The 25684-nt window shown below is 41.9% G+C and overlaps 1 protein-coding gene across 1 annotated transcript in view; it reads right to left on the bottom strand.

Annotated features, from left to right (window-relative positions):
* Nucleotides 1-37: 37 nt before the first annotated feature.
* The window catches only part of LOC135074815 ((E3-independent) E2 ubiquitin-conjugating enzyme), a 49026-nt gene continuing 23379 nt past the window's right edge, over nt 38-25684 (bottom strand). Inside the window, exons 18-41 of the mRNA XM_063969195.1 lie at nt 24590-24725; nt 21195-21281; nt 18008-18185; nt 17506-17736; nt 17078-17250; nt 16744-16833; nt 16434-16640; nt 16229-16324; nt 16022-16162; nt 15464-15569; nt 14771-14876; nt 11401-11519; nt 10553-10782; nt 10384-10458; nt 10215-10289; nt 9818-9988; nt 9296-9427; nt 9126-9200; nt 8957-9031; nt 8788-8862; nt 8619-8735; nt 7713-7910; nt 5694-5844; nt 38-3001 (exon numbers count right to left, since the gene is read on the bottom strand). Of these exons, the coding sequence (XP_063825265.1) occupies nt 2670-3001; nt 5694-5844; nt 7713-7910; nt 8619-8735; nt 8788-8862; nt 8957-9031; nt 9126-9200; nt 9296-9427; nt 9818-9988; nt 10215-10289; nt 10384-10458; nt 10553-10782; nt 11401-11519; nt 14771-14876; nt 15464-15569; nt 16022-16162; nt 16229-16324; nt 16434-16640; nt 16744-16833; nt 17078-17250; nt 17506-17736; nt 18008-18185; nt 21195-21281; nt 24590-24725 (3376 nt within the window). The 3' untranslated portion in view covers nt 38-2669. The remainder of the gene's footprint in view (nt 3002-5693; nt 5845-7712; nt 7911-8618; nt 8736-8787; nt 8863-8956; nt 9032-9125; nt 9201-9295; nt 9428-9817; nt 9989-10214; nt 10290-10383; nt 10459-10552; nt 10783-11400; nt 11520-14770; nt 14877-15463; nt 15570-16021; nt 16163-16228; nt 16325-16433; nt 16641-16743; nt 16834-17077; nt 17251-17505; nt 17737-18007; nt 18186-21194; nt 21282-24589; nt 24726-25684) is intronic.

The following is a 25684-nucleotide window of genomic DNA, read 5'->3' as shown; positions in this document are numbered from 1 at the left end:
GAGTTGAAGAGTATAAAATGTGATAAATAAAACCAAGTTCAAGGTTGAAGAATTATTTATTTTATCATCATTATACATAGTTGTCACTTATCTCGCGTACAAAGCGACAAAAGCCTTTCATAGCTCAATTGACTTTGGCATGAAGTTACATTGTATTTGTGCAGCCGCGGGACGGGCGATGTTCACTCTACAAGCACTAACCAACCAACAAAAGGAAATTTTACCCTTCAAAAAGCAGGTTTGAGACCAGAAAATTTAGTTTCACTAACTTAGCACAGCCCACGGGGCGAGGATGTTAAATATTTTAGATGTTTTCAGTAAAAGCTGTAGTACAGTCGCGTAAGAAACGTTTTATCAAGTTTAATTCAATATTTCACATGCAAAGCTAAAATAGAAATCGTTTTATATACATTTTCAATAATCTCAAGAGACCATAATAATACTTAATATAGTTATCTAAATTACACGACTGTACTGTCCGTAAAGCTTAACTAACTTTAGCAAAATTTCAATTGAGATTTAATTTTTGAGAACACCGTTTATAAAGATCTTGGATAGCAACTAAAACTAATCTAAATTATATGTACTGCATTTAAAACATCGAAATTTAAAAGTGTGTATAGCTCAATAATACAATACAAATCAAATATTCCCGCTATAATAAAAACAAAAAAATATAAACTATAATTACATAAAAATGAGTGAATGCTTTTTACACACATTACACATATAAAAAAAAACTTTAATGGACATTCATTATACTCATACATTCTTACACGTGATGAAAATCGACTTTACCAAAACGTAATGTAACAGAAACAAAATTCTACACGTAAGACTATCAATATTACCTGTCTGTATCGTAATAATAATATTAGTGTAGCAAAATACCAATGAGAGCAATAGCTTCGGCTTGAAAATATAATTCCAATAAGTACTCGTAAAAACTAACTGCAATAGCGCTGTACGATGAATTAAAAGTACTAGTTACTTTTTAACAAATAAATAATATTATTAATCTATTCATTAATAAACCTAATAATCATATTATTCGCATAAGATCGAATATTTCATTTAGAATTTTATTAATTACAAGTGAGAGCAGGTTGGGCTCGTATTCGCCGGTAATACGAAGCAACCGGACGTTCTCGCGTCGGATTAATACTCAAGTCTCAAGTGTCACCCGGGACGTGTTTTAATTTACGTGAGAAAACAAGAAAATATAGTTCTTGCAACTCACGAAGGCGAGTGAGCATCACTTGTGTGTGTACGTGTACATGCACATAACGATAGTGTAATGTCTGTCAAAACTTGAAAAACGAACAGTAGCGAGCCACCACACATGTAAAGCTCACTCGCCTTCGTGAATTGCAACAACTATAATAACTATATCTACCCGACGGCTCGAACATCTATAATATTCCTATCGAAAGGTACATCACAATAAATACTATGACTACGATATTAGATTTGTAAGGAGAGTTCAGCGAGGCACGCCCGTGCGCAAGCGTCGGCGCGCTCGGGATCGCACGCGGCGATTATAGGCTAGGCTTACACGGTCGGCAAACCTATTCCCTGAATGGGCAAAAAAACGAGTTGAAAAAACCAGTAGACTGCAAATGTCAATTATGTTTTCAATTATGTACAAGGAACAAACGGTCTATTCCACCACCCGGATTTGATCACCTAGGTGGTCAAAGTGGACTCCAAGCGCATAGGTAAGATCACCTAGGACCTAGGTGATCAAAGTGGACTTCTTATTCATGGGTGATCAAAGGACATCAAAAAAAGTGATCACCTGGGTGATCAAATCCAGGTGATCAAAGTGGAATAGACCGTGATGTGCTATGCAAATCGACACGCTCCAATGTTTTAGTGAATCACGTCTTTACAGCAAACAATTTGATTGGTTTTGCTATGTACATTTCTCACTTGTGTCAATGTAGTGCTTGGTGTTCTTGTGTAAACCTAGCCTAACGTTTTACGTTCTACGGTAGCATAAGTACTCGAAACAAAAACAATAATAAAACTACTATGAAGTACGCGTTTGCCTTCAGAATTTCTGAGCTACATTAGTTAGACTTTCTAACTTCTCCAAAGGTGCGGCGTACTTAATGGTAGGCGGATTTACAGTGACTATGAAAGCTGTTTATGGAGTATTTTTATAATGTAACTAGGTAATGACTACATACATATCTTTTGATTATAACTAATTGTGCTAACCGACCAACCAAGTTGTTATAGTTAAAACAGTGCATTATTATAGACAGCCACAATATATACCAATATGCTTAACCCTAGCTTGGAAAGTTAAAGACGTTAATAAGTCTCAAATAGTTGACCAGGCCAGAAGAACGAGGAAGATGTATTGTCATGAGCTGTCAAACGCATCGTATCTATTGCTTTAGTTCTTTTTACACGTATGCATTAACCTAATCCGAACGACTCGATAATTTAATAAAATTGATTTTAAAGAAATTCGCAAATATTTTATCGATTTGAAAATTTCCTATAGGAATGTCACGTGGCATGCCCAGTGAAGCGTCAAATAACAAGTACCCTAGCTTCACCGGGCACGTGTTTACGTTACCGTAGATCGCTTGCGGTCGCGAGCGCTTCCGAGGCGGGCCTGTAGAGTGTTTGTAGAGCTAGGGCGCGGGGACGCGAGGCTATAACACCGAGGGCGGCACAGGGATATCGTTTCGGCGGAGCGCGTTGCGGAAAGCTTCGAGGGATGAGCGGAGAGTGAGGCAAAATCCGCGGGAAGCGGGCACAAGAGGATAATCAGGAGGAGGCACGGGAGATGTGTTAGTCCCGGCTGAGAGCGCCACTAGTCCTTCGAGCCGGAGACAGAGCGCAGCGGCGTTGGCGCGCATGTGCCGCAGAATCTCCTCGCGGAAAGGCTCCGGCGGGTTCATCACCATCTTGGTCATGGATTGGACGAGCTTCAGGAGAACCATCTCGTTGTACATGCGAGAGTTCTCCTTGCCTTGTTGGGTGCCTGGAATGAGAGTGCCACGTTAACTCCAGAAGCATAATTATCAAGTAGTGTAAGAAGGTGTTTATTACTGCCTCACATAGAACATTACACTGTCTCGTAAATGCAAGATATGGCATGCTTATTACAAACTAGCTGACCCGGCGAACTTTGTTCCGCCTTAATGGCAATAAATAAGCAGACTTTTTTTTTATTTCGAACGGGATAAAAAGTATCCTATGTCCTTCTCCTGGCTCTAAACTACCTCCCTGACAATTTTCAGCTAAATCGGTTCAGCCGTTCTTGAGTTATAAGTGGTGTAACTAACACGACTTTCTTTTATATACAGGGTGTTAGGTAAATGGGTATATGAGCCGACACTAGTCCATGTTAACATGGTCATATAAATGGTATGGTGAAGTCAGAAAATTGATATCTTCATTTTAATTATTATAATTTTCATACAAATCGGATTTTATAAAATTTATTTTGTATGAAAATTTAAAAAAATAAAATGATGATATCAAATTTCTGACTTCACCATACCATTTATATGCCCATGTTAACATGGGCTAGTGTCGGCTCATATACCCATTTACCTAACACCCTGTATAGATCTTGTAAAGCTAATTTGTACCATAGCAATGCGACTGCAATGACAGCGCCGCGTTCGCTTGCAGGTGGCGTTAGTTTTCCCCTCTGGCTAGGGGAGATAACATAACTTCGAAATCATGTCCCACCCAGGGGGGGCATCCAGGGGGAAAACAGGTCTGCACCATACATTTGACGTCAATTGCACAATGAGGATCAGTACTGTTGTAGAAAATGCAATAAAACTAGTATCTACGTTAATCTTTAAGACATAAGAAAGATACATCTTTTTGAATTATCCAAATCGGACCATTACTTACGAAGATATTAAGTAATAAACATAGACCGTTTTTGCCGCTAAAAGTCAACGTACGCAGGGCCGCGTGACGTCACTATATCCGAATCGAGCGCAGCCGGCGTACTATTGGGATGGAAAATATTTTTTTCCAGCTAAACTATCAGTTTTAGAAAAAAACTTTTAATAACATTTATTCATCAAAATAAAGTAACCCATCGACCAGTATTTTTAAAAAATAAAAATTGTGAAAAATAAGTATCGCTATGTCCAAAGACCACATTTTCATAGGATTCGATGGAATGCGGAGACGCGGTTGGGGTGAGTGTAACTTTATGATTGTTTGTATGTATTGAACATAATAATACGAGTGCTAATAACCAGTTTCTGGCCTAGGGGGGGGGGATAAGTAATACCCAGCTTTTATCCTGGGGGAGGGGCAAGCCTTACCCAGCTTCTGGCCTTGGTGGGAGGGGGGAGAGGCAAGTCATACCCAGTTTCTGGCCTGGGGGGGGGGGGGGGTTAAGTCATACCCAGCTTCTGGCCGAGGGGGAGTCATACCTAGCTTATGGACTGGGGGGAGGGGCTAGCCTTACCCAGCTTCTGGCCTGGGGGAGGGGGGGGGGGGGAAGGGTCAAGTCATACCCTGTTTCTGGCCTGGGAGGGGGGGTAAATCATACCCAACTTCTGGCCGAGGGGGAAGTCATGTCGGGGGAGTCATACCCAGCTTATGCTTATGGATGGGGGGAGGGGCTAGCCTTACCCAGCTTCTGGCCTGGGGGAGGGGGGGGGGGTCAAGTCATACCCAGTTTCTGGCCTGGGAGGGGGGGGTAAATCATACCCAACTTCTGGCCGAGGGGGAAGTCATGTCGGGGGAGTCATACCCAGCTTCTAGGCTAAGATTAAATAATTTCCAGGAGGGAGCAGCTGTCCTTTCCTGCAGCAGCTGGCCCGCCCATGGGAACGGCGAATAGATAGGTAGGTACGTAGGTTAAACTCAGAAAAACTAAATAACAGGTAGGCATTGCGTGTACATCGAAATGATCTTCATAGCAATGTCTTGCTTGTAGCCTAGGCAGAGTGTATCTGCCTCAGCTATACCTTATTGTTAGAAGTAAATAAATTAATACTTATACATTTTTATATTTATTTGGAAGAAGATATGACTAACAACACTTATGAACACTTTATTTGAATAAATCGCCAAATATACCCCAATCGCGTCTCCGCGTTCCATTGAATCGTATGAGCGTATTGATTTTTTACGATATTTTTCACAATTTCTATTTTTAAAAATTACCTATCGATAGCTTACTTTATTCTGATGAATAAATGTCATTACAAGTTTTTCTCTAAAACTGATAGTTTGGCTAGAAAAAAATCTTTTCTATCCACGCAGTACGCCGGCAGCGTTCGTATCGTATATAGTGACGTCATCGGTCCCGCGCCGGGCGGTCAGTGAACTTTTTTAGTAATTTGGCCATAACTTCGTCAATTTTTGTCGTAGAACAAAAATTTTTGGACTGTATATTAAGGATTTCTTAGCCCTATAAATCTGCATTCACAGCTAAAAATCGAAATGATCCTCATTGGAACCAGTTGATATAATCCTTAGTAACCCCGCAGATACATAATTATGTAGTGTCGATCACAATAGATCTAAACTGAGCAGTGGCACTCATCCTTTTGCTTCTCGTAGCCTCGTTGAAATAGGGCTTACTTCAAAGGCAAATAGACATACCTCCAATGACTCGACTACATGGCCCTTAAATTTCTAATGATTGGAGGTGTACTCAATAAATGGAGATATACACAAGTGTGGACACTCACCCTTCTGCTTCTCGTAGCCGGCCTCATTGAAGTAGGGCTCGGCGTTGAGGATGAGGCCCTGCAGCGACACTATGACTTGCAGCAGAGAGCTATCCTTGCCCCAAACTTCTACGCCGCGGCCTGACCACGTGCCAAGCAGCGACACGCACACCTGAGCATGGAAAAAGAACATTAAAATATGCTGTTGATGTCACTAAAAATTTTAAGACAACTCCGCATTCTGACAGATCATGAAGTGTATCGCCTCGTATCCTCGGCCTACATCAGAGAATTGATGGGAAGAGCGTGATTTTTTCATCGCGGCAGCCTATCAGGGCCGTCCACTTAGTTTGCCGTGCCTTCATATCATCGAAAAACCGTTTACTTAACTTGTAGACGGATAAATAGGAAATTGAAAACAAAATATTATATCATTTGGCTATCTGACGGCAGAAGACTGAGAGCTAGCTGAAAAAAAAGAGACTGAAGCATCTGACTAGCTGAAAATAGAAGACTGGAACATCTAGCTAGATGAAAATAGACTGGAGCTTCTGGTAAGCTGAAAACCAATTAAAAGACTGGAACACCTGGATAGCTGAAAACAAATTCAAGCACCTGGATAGCTGTAAACAGAAGTTTGTATCATCTGCCTAGCCCTGTAGGGTTCTTGGTTCTCACCTTCCCGTCTTTATACAAATTGGGATTCAATCGGTCGCTGCAATAAGAGTGGTAGTGGCAGAGCGGCGGCGCGCGCGGGTACTCGCCGCCCAGCTGCACGACCAACACAAACAGCCCGCCCTCGTACGGAGTCTTCTCGGGGCGAACACAAATAGAAAGACTAGAGGGCATCAGGGCTCGCTGAAAACAGCAGCCTGGAGCATCTAGATAGCTGAAGACAAGAAGACTGGAACATGTGACTATATGAAGATAGAGAGACTGGAGCATGTGGCTAGCTCAAGAGACTGGAGCATGTGGCTAGCTGAAGACAAGAGACTGGAGCATATGGCTAGTTGAAGATAGAGAGACTGGAGCATGTGGCTAGATGTAGACAAGAGACTGGAGCATGTGGCTAGCTGAAGATAGAGAGACTGGAGCATGTGGCTAGATGTAGACAAGAGACTGGAGCATGTGGCTAGCTGAAGACAAGAGACTGGAGCATGTGGCTAGCTGAAGAGAAGAGACTGGAGCATGTGGCTAGCTGAAGATAAGAGACTGGAGCATGTTGCTAGCTCAAGAAAAGAGACTGGAGCATGTGGCTAGCTGAAGACAAGAGGCTGGAGCATGTGGCTAGCTAACAACAAGAGACTGGAGCATCTGGATAGCTGAAGAAAAGAGACTGGAGCATGTGGCTAGCTCAAGACAAGAGACTGGAGCATCCAGCTGGTCAAAACCAGAAGACTAGAGCATCTGGCTAGCTCAAGAGACTGGAGCATGTGGCTAGCTGACAACAAGAGACTAGAGCATCTGGATAGCTGTTAACAAAAGACTGGAGCATTTGGCTACCTCAAAACAAGATTGGAGCATTTGGCTACCTCAAAACAAAACTGGAGCATTTGGCTACCTCAAAACAAGACTGGAGCATCTGGTTAGCTGAAGACAAGATACTGTGGAGCATGTGGCTAACTCAAGACAAGAGACTAGAGCATCCGGCTGGTCAAAACCAGAAGACTAGAGCATCTGGCTAGCTCAAGAGACTGGAGCATGTGGCTAGCTGACAACAAGAGACTGGAGCATCTGGATAGCTGTTAACAAAAGACTGGAGCATTTGGCTACCTCAAAACAAGACTGGAGCATTTGGCTACCTCAAAACAAGACTGGAGCATCTGGTTAGCTGAAGACAAGATACTGTGGAGCATGTGGCTAACTCAAGACAAGAGACTAGAGCATCCGGCTGGTCAAAACCAGAAGACTAAAGCATCTGGCTAGCTCAAGAGACTGGAGCATGTGAATAGTTAACAACAAGAGACTGGAGCATTTGGCTAGCTGTAAACAGCTTGCAGCATCTGGGTAGCTGAAAACAAGGATTCTATAGGCTCTCACCTTCCCATCCTCATACAGATTAGGATTCAATCGGTCACTGCAGTAGGAGTGGTAGTGGCATAGCGGCGGCGCGCGCGGGTACTCGCCGCCCAACTGCACGTCGAACACAAACAGCCCACCCTCGTATGGAGTCTTCTCGGGGCCGGCGATCATGACCGATAGTAAGTCGATGCGGTCTTCGAACGCTCGCACCCATACCTGGGAAATAATGAAAAGAGGGGTTAGAGAATTCTAAAGACACAATGCGCACGTAAATAACTAACAACGCGCACGTAACAAATTACACATTTTTAGCTGCAGCATAGAGGTGGAAGCGGTGCGCAATGGTCTCTAAAGCCTGGTCCGTGAGCACGTAGAATCCCGTCCAGTGACCCTAAGCTGCCCATTCTTGTCGCTCGCACGTAATTATGTTGCTGTCGCGCTCGCACACTCACTGCGGGCGCGCGTCGCACAGTCGCGACAGCAATATAATTACGCGCGAGCGATAAGGATGGGTAGCTTGGGGTCATTGGACGGAATTCTACGTGCTCACGGACCAGACTTTAGTACTCTAGTACTTACCTGGGGGAAGACGAAGTGTTGGCATGACGCCTAATAGGTACCCCCGGCAATCTGGTGAAGGTCACTGGAAGCATAATGGATACGGGCTATGCAGGATCGGTCCTTGTGGAAATCCTTGAGGGAGACCTTTGTCCGGCTGAGGACGTCATTTGGCTGAAACAAATGAACGAACTTACTCCAGGAGGCAGGTCGCTCTTGAGCAGTTTGATCTCGCGCTTGACAGCAGAGTAGAAGCTCCTAGGTTCTGAGGGCTGCAGCATGGACAGGTGGAAGCGATGTGCGATGGGTGCAGACTCAAGCTCACTTTCACTTGAGTTTGGATATTCTAATTAGACCAATACTTACTCCAGGAGGTAGGTCGCTCTTGAGCAGCTTGATCTCGCGCTTGACGGCGGAGTAGAAGCTCCTAGGTTCTGAGGGCTGCAGCATGGACAGGTGGAAGCGATGTGCGATGGGTGCAGACTCAAGCTCACTTTCACTTGAGTTTGGATATTCTAATTAGACCAATACTTACTCCAGGAGGTAGGTCGCTCTTGAGCAGCTTGATCTCGCGCTTGACGGCGGAGTAGAAGCTCCTAGGTTCTGAGGGCTGCAGCATGGACAGGTGGAAGCGATGTGCGATGGGTGCAGACTCAAGCTCACTTTCACTTGAGTTTGGATATTCTAATTAGACCAATACTTACTCCAGGAGGTAGGTCGCTCTTGAGCAGTTTGATCTCGCGCTTGACAGCAGAGTAGAAGCTTCTAGGTTCTGAGGGCTGCAGCATGGACAGGTGGAAGCGATGTGCGATGGGTGCAGACTCGAGTCCACTGTCACTTGACTTTGGCGATTCTACTTAGACCAAAACTTACTCCTGGAGGCAGGTCGCTCTTGAGCAGCTTGATCTCGCGCTTGACGGCGGAGTAAAAGCTCCTAGGTTCTGAGGGCTGCAGCATAGACAGATGGAAGTGATTTGCGTTGGTTGTAGACTCGAGCACGATGGTCTCTAGTGACAGGACTAAAGTATCAGACTGATACTTACTCCAGGAGGTAGGTCGCTCTTGAGCAGTTTGATCTCGCGCTTGACAGCAGAGTAGAAGCTCCTAGGTTCTGAAGGTTGCAGCATGGACAGATGGAAGCGATTTGCGTTGGTTGTAGACTCGAGCACGATGGTCTCTAGTGACAGGACTAAAGTATCAGACTGATACTTACTCCAGGAGGTAGGTCGCTCTTGAGTAGTTTGATCTCGCGCTTGACGACTTAGTAGAAGTTTCTAGGTTCTGAGGGCTGCAGCATGCACAGGTGGAAGCTTGCGCAATGGGCGCAGACTCAAGTACGCAGAAGCCTTCGCCCCTGGTCTCTGGGTCGAGCATGAGAGGTGGAAGCGGTGGCGATGGTCTCTAGTGACGAGACTTAAGTATCGACCAGTAATTACTTCGTGAAGACGTAGTGTATATGCCTCCCACTAGGTGCACTGGCGATCAGCACAGGATCGGTCGTTGTGGAAATCTTTGAGGAAGGCTTTTGTCTAGCAGTACATGTCATTTGGCTGAAATGTACTTACTCCAGGAGGTAGGTCGCTCTTGAGCAGCTTGATCTCGCGCTTGACGGCGGAGTAGAAGCTCCTAGGTTCTGAGGGCTGCAGCATGGACAGGTGGAAGCGATGCGCAATGGGCGCAGACTCAAGTACGCAGAAGCCTTCACCCTCGGCCTCTGGGTCGGCGGCGGATTCCGCCTCCGCATCGAGCATGAGAGGTGGAAGCGGTGGCTATGGTCTCTAGTAGCAGGACTTGAGTACCAGACCTTATTCGGGGAAGACGAAGTGAGGGCATGCCGTCCATTAGGTGCACCGACGATCTGATGTAGGTCGCGGGTAGCATCTGTACGCGGGCAACGCAGAACCAGGTTTTGTGGAAATCCTTAGGGGAGGCCTAGACGTCATTTGGTTGAAATGAACTTACTCCGGGAGGCAGGTCACTCTTGAGCAGTTTGATCTCGCGCTTAACAGCGGAGTAGAAGCTTCTAGGTTCTGAGGGCTGCAGCATGGACAGGTGGAAGCGATGTGCGATGGGTGCAGATTCGAGTCTACTGTCACTTGAGTTTGGCGATTCTACTTAGACCAATACTTACTCCGGGAGGCAGGTCGCTCTTGAGCAGCTTGATCTCGCGCTTGACGGCGGAGTAGAAGCTCCTCGGTTCTGAGGGCTGCAGCATGGACAGGTTGAAGCGATGTGCGATGGGCGCAGACTCGAGTCCACTGTCACTTGACTTTGGCGATTCTATTTAGACCAATACTTACTCCGGGAGGCAGGTCGCTCTTGAGCAGTTTGATCTCGCGCTTGACGGCGGAGTAGAAGCTCCTAGGTTCTGAGGGCTGCAGCATGGACAGATGGAAGCGATGCGCAATGGGCGCAGACTCAAGTACGCAGAAGCCTTCGCCCTCGGCCTCTGGGTCGGCGGCGGATTCCGCCTCCGCATCAAGCTCGGAGCCCTCGGCCGTAGCTAGGGGCGCCGTTTCAGTTGCTGGTGCTGTAATGTTTGATAATACTTTATTTCATTATTTGATTTTGATTTCATTTACAATCAGAGGTGGAATTGTGTAAAGCAATCGTAATCATTTGACAGTTCATAACGTACGATTATTCTGTCAAACGCTTTGTTTAACTGACTTTATCGTACGTTATGAACTGTCAAATGATTACGATTGCTTTACACAATTCCACCTCAGATAGTTTGGAATTCCAGTGAATTTTGAACTTTGTCTATCTCGTCAGCGTAATGTTTCTGATTGTACAATCCTTCATGTTTTGCAAATGCAAAGAAATAAAATAGTTACCGTCATAATTACATTTAAAACCTGATGATTTTAAAAACTGATAATTTTCCCCATTTTGCTGGAACTATAGCTGGAAAGTAGAAAAAAAGCAGTGTTTATTCAATTAACTCTAAGATTTTTCTTATGGTATTTGACCACAATCGCACCTGGTGTTAAGTGGGATGCAATTTAGGATGGTACATAATAGCATAAAGGAGCAGAACGCTGGATGCAGACCGCTACTAATCGGTCATTATGGAAATCATTGGGGGAGGTCTATATTCAGAAGTTTAAGAAGAACTTTAAGATTGATAAATACAATGTTTACGAACCATTCCCCTCTGCGTTAGCAGCCGTGGTTGTGGTGACGTCCTTGACATCACCGGTCGTCTTGGCGTCCTCGCCCTTTTCGTCTTGGTCAGCCATGCTCACCACCAGCGCGCCATACTGACTGCATTCGTTAAGCGGACATTTTAAAACCACGTATATCTAGATGAGTTTATAAGGCTGCGATTCCACCAGAGCTGTGCAGTGCGTACGGACTTAAAACAATACGATTATTCCTCGCTCGACCCTATTATACCTCAGCTACACTACTCGCGAAGTTGGTCGAATTTAGTGTCGAAGTAAGTGTACTAATTCACTTCGCTTCGAGCAACTTCGCACTCGACTTTCTTTCTTTTCTTCTTCTTTCTTTTCAGCCAAATGACGTCCACTGCTGGACAAAGGCCTCCCCCAAGGTTTTCCACAATGAACGGTCCTGCGCTGCCCGCATCCAGGCTCTTCCCGCGACCTTTACCAAGACTCGACTTTCTATTGTTGTCGAAAAGCGACCGAGTCATAGGGCCCGAAGCGTTTTGAAGTTTGAATACGAAGTGTCTTTACTACTACACTCGGCTAACTTCGGTACTTCGGCGAAGCGAGTACAACTGAGGTATTATGATGAAGAAGAGATCAGCGGAGCGAGGTCTTCAAACATTCAAAGCAAGCAAGAGATGTGTGCCAGAGTTGCATGCTGTTTGTGAGGAGCAGTGTGGCAATTTCAGAAGATCTAGATCCAGTTTTCTCGCACACATTAATCCGCCAAAGATCCTAGCATTTGACATATTTTTCGCACAGCATTCATGGAAGAGATAAAGCGATGCACTGATTTCCTCGCACTGTTCATGTATCGCACGTCTTTGGTGGAAACGCAGCCTTATGCAATTTGCAGTGCGAGAGAATGCAGTTACGTTGGTATAAGAATAAAGAACGTATAGATTTCGGGAAGAAGAAAGTTCAAAATATCGATTACGGATTTGTACTATTTAAATTTGGCACTTTTTTTTATGAATTTTAGTCATTGTTTTAAAAATATTATCTGCTGTACTAAAGATTGGCGATCAACGTCAAAAAATAGCGTCATCTTTTAGATTTATTGCCGAGAAATGGACTGATGTTAATCCAACATTTTTAAATCCTAATATCGTTTACGTGAGTAAGTTACGTAACTGGTATTCTATCGCACTTTATAAGAACGAACACTTCAGGTTATTGTATAACATTTACTTGCATGGCGAAGTTAGTATGAGGTAGAACAAGATTGCTGAAGTTGGGTTAATTACAACATAAGCTAGGAATACATATGACAGACATCGTACCGATCACACTATGACAATACCATGCACAGAGTAATAGTTACATCTTACGGGGGCTATGTTACAGAAACAACAGTTCACGCAAACTTACATTAAACAAACTATCAAGAAACTAATCAAAGTAACTTTACAGACATATCACAAAATCTTTCAGGAAACAGAGAAATTAGGTTACCACTTTAACAGAGTCATCTACTAGATAAATAAATAGTTTAAATAATCAAAACGAAAAGATTAACTAACACTGTAGAACCAACAGATTGAAAAAGCAAATAAATAACAATACCAGGCCAAGAACGGCCCCCTTTGAAAATAAGAAATTTAATTTCATATTACTCCAGTAACTATGGATGCCCAATATGAATATTAAACTAAAACCCAATAGAAACTACTTAACGTTGCCACAGTGTAGTCTGTTTATAAGATGACACAAAATGACATGAAAAATAAATACAAAATAATATAAAACTGTATTTTGGTGAAACGAAGAAGTTATCACTTTGTTTAATATAAGTGTTGCGAGTTCTTTCGCTAGTAAAAAATATTACCATGAGTGTTTTTTTTATTAGGATGACTTAGTACCCCACAGTGTAAGCGATCATACAGAAACTTTGTCAAATAATGCTAGGTCAATAAATTATGTACACATACAAACCCAACATAATATTAGAGGATTAGATTTGCAAGGAAGGGGTAACATGAAGTGTGGTCCTATTCACATTTATAAAAAAGTGAGCGTGATGAAATGATAAAGAAATATTAAAATAAAAGCAAATAAGTAAAACAAATAAAAATTTTGTACATGTGTGGAAAAAGATAATTTTTACCATCATCTTTTGATAGGAGCTTTTGAAAAGTATCAATTGATTCATTTTCACTTGTCACATGAAGATGGTCCAAGAAATAGTATTAGGAAAGATTTCAACTCATCTCTCGAATGAAATTATGGAACATTATAAAGTTTAGTTCCTAATCAGATGGTATAATGCAACACATGTACAAAATTCTACAACGAATATTAACATATAATGGTTGATGGTGGAAGCAAAATAAAATGTAGGCTCACACTGAAAAGTGGTAGGGTAACTTCTCTCCGGGCGCGTTTTGTATTCTCATTAAGCTGTTTAGGAATTCGGCCAGCTCTTGCGGCCTTCTCCTGTGAATATAAACGAACACCCTGTATTTATTGTCTCTAACTAAGGGTCAGTCTTGTACTCATCATATTTTGCTTTCGAATCTGTAGAAAAAAAACTTGCAGAAGTAAAATGAAACCTATTTGTCTCTAACTAGGGTTCCGTCTTGTACTCGACATTTATTTTGTTTACAAATCCGAAGAAAAACAGTTAAAGTAAAACACCTAAACTTTTGGACGTGCTGCTATGCAATCTTTGCAAATGGTATCACAGTATGTTCTGTGCACTTTGCCAGGAATCTGTGATGATGAAATTTTGAATTTGCTAGTTCAACTATGTGTAATGATACAAAACAAAAAATTAAAAACTAGCATACTGTGTGTAACTAACTGATTAGGAAAATCATTGCTGGTTCTGTTTTATAAACTTGTCGCACCAATATTATAGGGGCATAGATCCTTTGCCCATACGCTACATATGTGTCTAAGTATTGGGGCATAAATACACTATCCAATTACGGTCTGAAAAATTGCAATGGGCGGAGGAGTTGTTCCAGTAACTGATCTGTGTTTGCCTCATAGTTATCACTCCAAGAATTAATGATAGCCCATTCAATATTATATGAACATAATTATCAAGTTTTTTTTTACATTTAAGAATTACTTTTCCAGTCTTAGGAAAAGCATTCAAATATTAAGATGAAAAAGAAATAGTGACGTCACATTGTTCTCCCCAATTTAATTCTGAAGAGGCCATCGTTTACACATAATATAATATCATTAAACGTATATCAGTATCAGTTAGTCACCATGCCTATTATAAGCAGCAATATCACTCGTGTAACTGACACCTAACATCTAGCCACGCCTACGTCTGTAAAGATTTACGCGAGCTTTCATGTGTGTGTGACCACTTATGTGTGTGCGACTTACCGGCTAACTTCGGCGTGCGCTTTGACGAGCTGCGAGTGAATGAGCGCGCACAGTTTGTAGCACACGTTGCGAGCGGTGCCGTCTACGTCGGCTGGCTCAGTGGACGCTGCGAAGGATAATAAAGGTTAATAAATAAATAGATTTGAGACATTTCATACAGCGCCATCTAGAGTCAAACTTTATTTTATTTTATTGGAAAACACAACAGATTACATCATTTGGTTAGATCAATACTAAATTTACAATGGTGTTAAGCAAGATAGTAATCCTATAACGTGTTTCCACGGCATGTTAGTAATGAGAAGCAGACTTATAGGAAAGCTTGTTCTTATGACTTATTATAACCTAAGTTGAAAAGGAGTAAGATGAAGAAATTATTAATTTACTAAACCGGCCGTCCGCGACTTCGTACACGTGGATCCCGTTTTACCCCCTTAGGGGTGAAGTTTCGAGTATTTTTTAGGGTTTTCCCGGAAATTATTCGAACTTTTCTCGCCGTAAAACCATCCTAGGACTTCAACGAACATTAAAAAAAAAGAATTGGTAAAATTGGTCCAGGCGTTGTTGAATTATGCGCGTAAAACACATTTTTCGATTCATTTTTATATTAAAGATAATTACATGAAACAATGGAAACTGAACTGTTGGCAGTCAAAGAAAGAAGGGTGTCTAAAAATACATAAATTGACTCACGGTTCTCGCCGACGGCGTTTTCTTGAACAACATTAGCCTCCGATCCCGATGCCTGCACGGGATCTATGTTCAAGTGTAGTTGCTTCTTGGGAGTGAGAGGTTCAACCTGAAAAGAAATAGATAATGTGAGTACTGTGTTCGCCTCAACTGGTGCTAGGCGCCCTGCTAGCCTAAGATTAGGGTCAACACCGTTGATTTTTAGTTGGCCGATAGTTGTGCCCGATTTTAAATTGTATGAAGAATCGGCCAAATCGAATCAGCGTAGTGTGCGCACTCCCATACATGCCCATTCTGATCAACTGCCCGACTAAACTATCGGCCAACGAAAAATCAACGGTGTGCGCCTACTCTAAAAGTGCGTCGACACCGGGCGCATGAGCTCGCGATACACGTTCGACATTCTGCATGCTCTACTATTGAGTGCTCGACATTCTGCTCTGGACATTTCGTTGCGCGCTTATCGAGGTTGTCGATTTTAGACGATAAGCCTATACATTTGTCGTCTTAATTCGACGACGATAATATCGCATCCTAAGCCTAAGCTAAGGCTGTACTCACCTCCATGGGCTCGACGGTGACGTTAGCACTAATGATGGCCTGCGGCTGCAGCGCCTCACGCTCATCATCCACCAGCATCGCATCCAAGGCAGCTGCCTCTGGCGCGGGATCATGCGGAGCTACAGTCGCGCTAGTTATGTGCTACTGCGCTATAGTGCGCTGTGTGACATGGTGCTAATCGCGCTAGCTACTCTATACGCTACTCACCTCCATGGGCTCGACGGTGACGTTAGCACTAATGATGGCCTGCGGCTGCAGCGCCTCACGCTCGTCATCCACCAGCATCGCATCCAAGGCAGCTGCCTCTGGCGCAGGATCATACGGAGCTACAGTCGCGCTAGTTATGTGCTACTGCGCTATAGTGCGCTGTGTGACATGGTGCTAATCGCGCTAGCTACTCTACGCCACTCACCTCCATGGGCTCGACGGTGACGTTAGCACTAATGATGGCCTGCGGTTGCAGCGCCTCGCGCTCGTCATCAACCAGCATCGCATCCAAGGCAGCTGCCTCGGGCGCGGGATCGTGTGGCGCGAACAATCTCGCTAATTGTTCGTGTACACGCCGCTCGCCCGCACGCGGCGTGCTCGCGCCGCGCTCGCGAACGCGCTCTAACAAACCCTGCAAGAAACAAACCTATATTCGAATTTGCTTACATAATTCGCGCTCGTTTCAGAAACTAAAAAGGAATGAACTAAAAACTGGAAAATGGTTGGGTACGTACCAAAAAGTGGTCCTCGTGGAAGAAGGACGTGCCCATTAGACGGTCCAGGAATCGGCAGTCCTTGTACAAGTTGAGCAGCTTGCGCATGATCTGGAAAAAAGGACGAATTGAAATTATGAATGGACCTATACAGACCTAAAGGGGCGGACTCACTAATAAAATTTATCAACCTAAAATAAAAAAAAATGCAGAAAGAGTGAGCGTCTATAAGATTAGAGTTTACAAACTGGGTGCGTTCGAAATATTGACGTCATTACATAAAAGATACGTTCAATTTCCAGAACAAAAGGCAGAATTTCTCCTGCTTCACCTGCGAGATCAAGATCAAACTGACCTCCTGGCTCTGCAGCGTGGGATGCTTGGCGAACATCTCCTCCAGACGTCTCATGGCCACGCGTCCCCGCTCGATGTGAGCCGCGACCCTCGGCTCCAGTAGTTTCGGGACCACCGCCGGCGCCGACGCATCTGTAGCGTTGGCGGCGCCATATTGTTCATGGCCGCCCGCGACTTCGTACGCGTGGATCCCGTTTTACCCCCTTAAGGGTTTCGTAAAATCCTTTCTTAGCGGATGTCTACGTCATAACATCTACCTGCATGCCAAATTTCAGCCCGATCCGTCCAGTGGTTTGGGCTGTGCTTTGATAAATCACTATGTCAGTCAGTCACCTTTGAGTTGCATATATTTAGATGGCCGCTTCCACTGGCGAATTAACGAACACTAGGAAAGCACCGGCCTTGGACTTGTGAGATCTAATAACAAACTAACCTCCTGGCTCTGCAGCGTGGGATGCTTGGCGAACATCTCCTCCAGACGTCTCATGGCCACGCGTCCTCTCTCGATGTGAGCCGCGACCCTCGGCTCCAATAGTTTCGGCACCACCGCCGGCGCCGACGCATCTGTAGCGTTGGCGGCGCCCGGGCTGCTCGTCACCGCCATGTTGTTCATGGCCGCTTCTACCGGCGGATTCACGAACACTAGGAAAGCACCGGCCTCTGAAAAAGTTAAGAAATTAGCTATTTTAAATTATTGTTAATTGCTCGTTATCCTAAACCCAGAACGGCTGGAAGTGGCAACTGACGAAAGTGTAAACATGTAGGTGTGAGAAATTAAAACAGCGCTTTTGTATTTCGTGGCTGCATTTTATATCTCAAGAAGTCGGATGTCTATAATGCGTATAACACTTCTCGTACCATAATAATAAATTCCATAGTCATAAGGCCATTGTGGCTTTAATCACATATTATGTTCTATCGCTACACACACCTCTATGTAACTCGGCGAGCGGCCCGTTAACCGGCGGCGGCGTGGTAGGCGCGGGCGGCGGCGCGTCCGGCGTGCGAGGCGACGCTTCGTGCGCCGAACTCTGCGTCTCCCACGAGTCGTCTGAACCCGAACCATCAGAGCCCCAGAGCTCGCCGTCCTCGGAATCGTATTCGCCGACCTGTGAAGTGTCATCATTAACTTTAAAGACCATTTTCTGAAATGACACACAAATCAATCAAAATCTAAAAATGTATTCTTGTACGTACGTGTATAGATGACCCACGCTAAACTGTCCCACCAAACTCAATGACAGGGGGGCGCTACCATCGTTCAACTATATGGTTTCCAACATGGCAAAAATCGGAATCAGGGATCCGGTATTGACGGTGGCGCCCCACTGTCAATGTCATGCATAGGACAGTTCATTATTTTGGAACTATAAAATTTATTCTTGTGCGTCAAATAGCTTGTGACACCCAAAGTGGCCAAACAGTTCGCAACACGTCTTTATTACAATTAAAATTAAGGTTGTGTTATCAACTTTTTGGTCACTTTGGATGTCACGAACTATTTGTCGCTGACTGTACTTAAGGCGATTAGTGTCCTCAATCCGCGCCAAATGGGCATTTTGTAAAGCCTACTCCTCTTTTACTGCTGGATAGAAATAGTTGAAAAAAATATATGTTATACAACAGTTCAAGGACTACATTTGTGACGTTTGAATTTTCGCTACGTCTCTTTGTTTTGGATTAAAAAAATAAATACGGGACATCGATTTTTTACTTAAATTCCCTACTCCTCCAAAACGGCTATGTTAATTTAAAAGATTTTTGCACGAATAGATTAGGAATTCTTTAATCTTTAAATGACACGTTGCGTTTTTCAATCGAACATTACTTTCATTCATAAATTTTACTTTTGATAAATTCCGAACGTTTTGCTGTTGAGGGGGCCTTCGCGGGGCGCGGGCGGCAGTCGGCCGCTGGCCTTCAGACGGGGAGGTTGTGTCACTCGCTGCAAACTGACATTAGCGATCAAAATGAATTTTTTCTTTGGCTGAGTTGCACCACCTGACGTGATCTAACTTTGACCGTAGCTTTGGCGATAACCGGTGTTTTTTTGTATGGAGTTAGACAGACTTTTGACGCTTGTCAAAGTTGAAGTAAGATGGTGCAACCCAGCTTTTGTTCGACAATAGATTTTATGTCAGAATTGTTCATAGAGTACGTGCAGTCAGATGATACAATTGAATTATGACGCGCTCAGACGCTATTTTCTACCTGAATAGAATCTATTAGTGTAAAAAAACTATAATTGACTCCAAAACAACTGCACTAGATGAATACAAGTAGAAAAATTATTACGTTGTTTATTTACTAGGCCTTTGCAATCAGTATCCAAATTAGGAGCTAGTCAGAATCTGTAACTTAATCGATTTACGTGAAGAAAACAATTTATATTTTCAATACGTTTCTTCGCGAAAATACCACAATTAAAAATAACACCTGTAACGCCCCTGGGTCTGCGGGTGTCTATGGGCGACGGTAATCATTTACCAACAGGTGATCCGTTTGCTCGTTTGCCTCCTGTCACATTAAAAAAATTTAAGATAAAGTGGTATTGAATTGTTATATTAGAGCTTATTAAAAAATTTGGATACTGATTACAAAATTAGCCTTTTCGGAGTCGGTGGCAGCCTACCTTTTGGTGAGTCGTTTTGGAGTTGGTTTTAATTTTTAGTGAAATTAATCTATTTCATGCCTTTAGTAGACTATAGGTACTCAGTAGACCTTGTTGTTGCGACTGAAGGTGCATAGGTACACAGTACATTGATACCATATTTTTCATGTTAAGTGCAAATAAACTTCCCTAAATTACCAAACCATGAAACGTACCTATATTATTAAAAAGTTTCGCAGATAATAACTGAAATCCTCTTATAAGGTGATGAATTTTAGGAGCATGTCATGAAACCAAAATTATTAGCATACAAGAGCTTGTTTTAAAAAAAATCTTTTTATTTATGATGGGGAATTTACTGCGGCGTAGTAGCAGAAATTTTCCGTTTGTAGATCGTAATAATTTCGAAGAATAGGGATGTTTCGTGAATAAAGCAAGAAAGTAGCAAGAGTTTGAATTAGTCCGTCGGTGAACTTACCAAAAACAAACTCTAAATGTATTTTTCACATTTTTAAACTTATGAAAATTTAAAGAGATGAAGCGCACCAAAGTTCAGAAGATGAGGCACATGACGTCAAGGCATGCTTAAAAGGCAAGGCATTCTTCATAAGTGACACAGAGAGAATGACAATAGACAAAAGCAGAAACATTTGCTTTTTTAGGCCATAGACAATACTAGGTCCTAATGCGTTCCAATAGGGATGATGACTGGGTAATGAAATCGAAATTCTATTTAGTCCGTCAGACAGATAATTAGAAAATATTAGACTCATATTTTTTAATTTTTTCCATAATCGAATAATTACAGTACCTATTATATTGAGTTGAAATCTCGCGTGACGTCACATTTGAGTAAAACTTCTACTCAAGCGTGGCGTATCGCGCCATTTCAACTCGATGTAGCACTGTTATTATTTAATTATGAAAGAAAATAAAAAAATTGAGTCTAATATTTTCTAATTATCTGTCTGACGGACAAATAATTGAAATTTTGTCATCTAGCCTAGTTATCGTCAGGAAGTTGGTCTAACTAATTCAGCTTGCAAGATTCCACCCGAACAAACATTTATGTAATTACCTACATACATCATAAATTGCAAGCTAATTATAAGCTTGTAATAAAGTCGGGTTTGTTCAAATTTCGAGAACGACTGAACCGACAAAAGCATTAGAAAATTTACGAAAAATGAAATAAAATTTTATCCCGTACAAAATGTTCATGGATTTTGTTATTTTTATTAAATACCTTTACGCCTGAGTTAAATGACACCGACATCAAGGTTCATCAATTTAAGTTTAAAATAATAGGCAGTGTAATGTATGAAGAAAGAGCTTCTATTCTGTATCTACCTATGCCCGTGTATTTTTGATCGGTGTCAAATCGGAGTTTTTGGTGCGGGGTACGCGGGTGTTGCTCGCGGCGTGAAGGTCAAACGCCCAAGGTCATTGAGGACTCTAATCGCCTTAAAACTTGATTCAAGGTCAAGTATAGGTTGTATTTATTTACCTTGTATAGATCCTGCGGCCAGCACATGCTTGTGTGGCCATCAACCCACCACACTTTGACGCGACCCGTTGGGAAATTGTCAATGACCTGAAACAAGTAAATAAATTGCATTATTCTTTATCAATTTGACCATATCAGGAAAGATTTCAGTCAAATCTGTTTATCTATTTATATCTGCCTTTGGGTTTGTCGTCGAACATAAGCTTCCTCTTCAACCTTCCACCGACTTATGTCGTGCACTTGCATTCAGTTTATGCGAGTTTGTTGCTGGATATCATCTGTCAAATGGCTGGGCTGGCACTGTGTAGGTTTGTTGTCGACACGAAAAGAAGAAGAATCTGTCAAATACTTTGATGTTCAGTCCAATACATACATACAGGGTGGAATTTTGTAATGCCACCTGGAGGGAAAATACCCTTAATACTGTAAATAGAAAATTTTACTCAAGGAAAATATTCCTTTATTTTTGAAAAGAAAGAGAACTGCATTCAAAAATATTCGAAAATTTACGACCATACCATACAATTTTCTGTAAATAATTACAATAATTTAAGATTTTATGGTTTTCCTTTAATTTGATTTATCAAGTTTGTTTGAGAGATTTCATCCTTATACTTAACCCTAACGATATATGCAAAAAAAAATACAGGGTGTGTTGGATTTCGTATTTTTGCGGTTTGTAAAAATAAAATTATTGTAGGGTAAGCTTGCAAATATTTTAAATCCCATCATCTCCCATCCCTTTCCAACATGTGCACTTTTGCTGTTGCCGTCTTCGTCTGTCACCGCGATCTACGAATGTGCAACGCATACGGTGGACATCGCCAATTCCTAATTTGCGCCTACGCTGAGACAGACGTGTCTTTATTAATTTGTGCGTGACCTATATTTTATATCGATTTTGTGCAAGACAGCTCTAAAGAACAATAATTGCCAAGTGTTCGGCTCGGAACCATCGTGTGTGGCTTGTGAAACCAGAAGAGTGCCCGACGGAGATATTATTGGTAAGTGCGCATGTTTCCTTTCCAAATTTCCTGTCGCCATTTTTCTTCGGTCTCTTCGTCCCAGTTATTATTTGCAAGCTTACAACTGCGTTCTTTAGGCATCTGTTTAAGCATCCGCAGAAATACAGTCCACTAATACATCGAAAACCTAGCCTAATAGGTCACCCAAGTAACATTTTACTCCATTTAAGAGTTCAATAGTCGTTCACATGTACTCCACAAGCTGTGTATGTCAGCTGTATACGAGCTGTATAGCTTGCTATAATGCTTTTATAGAACCAGTTTGGGCACAAATTAGACAGCTTTAAGTTCACTATGGCTGTACATTAGCAGTATAATAGCATTATAATAGCAGTTTAAGTAGTAACATCGTACTTAAGGCTGACTTACGGCACTATATGGGACGCAGTGTGAACCATACAACGTACGTGAGGACAATAAAGAGTAACAAGTGGCTAAATGCACAGCTTTCAAAGTTATAAAGTCCGACAAAAGTACTCCAATGCTACCTAAAGTTCATGTGTGTCTTAAATTATTTCCACATTTTAATATTAGTTTGGTATTTGTACGTGAGTGCCAAGAGGGAAACAACTCGGGCGGATAATCATTTATGCAAATAATAACACGGGTTTTAAATACTTAATAATGTTAATGCCATTGGGAATGCAACTTTATCGTGAAATGTATACATATTTACAGCTAAAATATTTACGCGCCTCTGTAAAAACGCGATATTCATTTTAAAATATTTAAAACTGGCTGAGAGGAAATCTACAATTTTTAGTTTTTGATATTGGATTGGCATTATAATTATATTACGGTAATTAATTATAACATGAAACCAAAACTCAATCGCTCTATCTGCGAATTTTGTGATAAATCTGCATTAATTTTGGAGATTTATTTGGTAAATATTTTAGGTTATGTAGAACAAAATGGTGGAAATGAAATACGGCTATGTGAACTGCTATAACTCCAATTTAATGCGGTGAGCGTATATTAGGTTCACATGTGTTCTGTTAGAATGCTGTTATCTATATGAAGTTCCACATTTGTACCACTACAGCGCTAATGTCTATAAATTTATTCTAATGTGAACTTATGTACAGCTTTAAGATGTACCTAGTTCAGGTCAATTGTGTATCTTTAATTCTTTCAAATACTGAAATTTTAGAGATCCGCAATAAAAATTATTAATGTCCGTTAAATCGCCTAGTCAAGTATGAATACCTAAAGCATCAGACGGTAGTGTTCCCGGTTTAAATTCGTTTATTATGCTTGACAATTTATTCAAAGCGGAATGAGGAATACGATTTTCAATAGCCCATGTTCTTATTTTTTGTTGCGAAAGGTTAAATAATTGTCCAAATCAAAATGGTATTCACTATCACAAGAACTGCAATCATCACACTCTGATATCTGGTATATTTTGAAGGGAAATTTCAGGTTCAGGCATAATATTTACCTCTGCATCATGTACAGAACCACCATGAACAACTAAAAACAGGCTTGGGGAAATGTGTAATAGAATATCACATTCACATTCGTGTTCAGCTTAAAGCAAATAAGAGTAGTACTTGTGGACAAATAAACTGCTATTGATGTTAATGGACAACACATTTAGTCCTTTTAACAGCCTACAGTGTACATGCGAACCATTGAAACACTTTTGTACAGATAGTAAAAAAAGGTTATTTTAATTATCACAAACAAGTCCTACTACAGCTACTAGCTGTATAACAGTCTAAAACAAGTAAACATAACAGCCTTTGGCTTTATAAATGACCACGTGTGTTCTATTAAAATGCTAGCTCTATAACATCGTACAAGTAGGCCGTTAAACAGCGGTTGCCGTATCTCTACCCTCCTATAATGCTCTTAGTCAGATGGCTGACTAAAGGATAGTTGTTAGAGTATTATAACACCAACAATCGTATAAAAGTATAACTCTACACTAGTCTACACTCCTATAAGTCCCTTAGACAGGTATAGGTGTAATTAATTGCAATAATACAGCTTATACATCACGAGTGAACTGTACTAATGCTTTAAGTACACATTGGAACTAAATGTGAACTCTTAAATGGAGTAAAATGTTACTTGGGCATGAACCAACATTTATAAATTTAACCGCCATCTGATTTAAAACCAAAAGAGATGTAGGATTTAGGCTACTACAGGGTGTAATTTTTAACAGATTTTAGTTGGTTCGATTCACGGGTGTAGCAAGCAATTTTTTGGAAATCTTTGAATGTAGTTCTATTTATTTACAAAAACAAAGGAATGTTTTCTTTGACTAAAATTTTGTATCTACACTCTACAGTATTAAGAGTACTTTCCCTTCAGGTGGCATTACAAAATTCCACCCTGTATAGTTGAATAAATACATACCTGTCCAGCGGTACATTGCGCGTCCTCGCCGGTGAAGTTGGCGACGCGGATGACGACGGTGCCGGGCCGGTACTGGAAGTCCGGGTGGTCTTTCAGGTCGTACACGCTCATCTCGCTCTCGTACAACATTTGGGGGCTGCGAAATGTAAATTAAGTTATTTTTGTTGGAGATACGGCTGAGAAAGATACTGCGGGATTACTCCGAAAAACGTTTTGAAGTTTTAAATGTTGTCATCCTTTTCACGTGAAGCGAGATGACGGCATGAGCGATGGTGACAGATAGACCCGAAACTACGTAAACACCGTTTCGTGGTAGCCCTGCTGAAGTCATTGGAGGCTTAGGCCCAGAACAGACGGTGAAACGCAACTGCAACTTTGTGATGATTCTGATGAATGAAACTGAAACTGAAAGTTTCAAACTGGTCGCGTCATGTGTGGTCTCTCAACGGACGCTATGGCAGAAACTTAGATGCAACTCAAAAGTAACTAGCAGATGCAGTTTCGTTTCACCGTCTGTTCTGGGCCTTACTAGGGTCAAAGTTTCTGTGTCAATAACAGGAATCGTTTTGATCAGCAGAAATGACAGATTTTAGAGAGATTTTATACAATGACAGGAAGTTCACTGCTGAACAAATAGGCCTCTTCTAATGATTTCCAGATTGGTCGGTTGGAGACACATCTATGGGTGGTGGCTTTTATTCCAGAATCTTGCTGCCCCATTGGCGGTCAGTTCTGCGTGCCGTTTTTTATAGAACAAGCTTAGTCGCTGCTAGCCCCAAACTAAGCAAAGCTTGTACTATGGGTACTAGACAACGGATATGGCTCAAAATCACCAAGGTGCAGAATTGGCTTTGCTAGCAATTTAATGTCTTAAATCTTGACTTATTTGAGAAAATAATAGTAATAAATTAGGGTAAACCACCCAATTATTGGCACTTTAAGCAGCTACTTCACAAAACCGGTAAAATTTACATGTAAAAATATGTTTTATCAAAGATAAAAACGTTTATATTGGTCTTTTAATCTTTGCAGAATATGATAAAGTACTTATCATTAATACATTAAATCATTTATTCAATATAGTGTACCTTTTAA

The sequence above is a fragment of the Ostrinia nubilalis genome, chromosome 9, assembly GCF_963855985.1.
Source record: "Ostrinia nubilalis chromosome 9, ilOstNubi1.1, whole genome shotgun sequence".
NCBI classification, from domain to species: Eukaryota; Metazoa; Arthropoda; class Insecta; order Lepidoptera; family Crambidae; genus Ostrinia; species Ostrinia nubilalis.
This window is presented reverse-complemented; position numbering and strand designations above follow the sequence as displayed.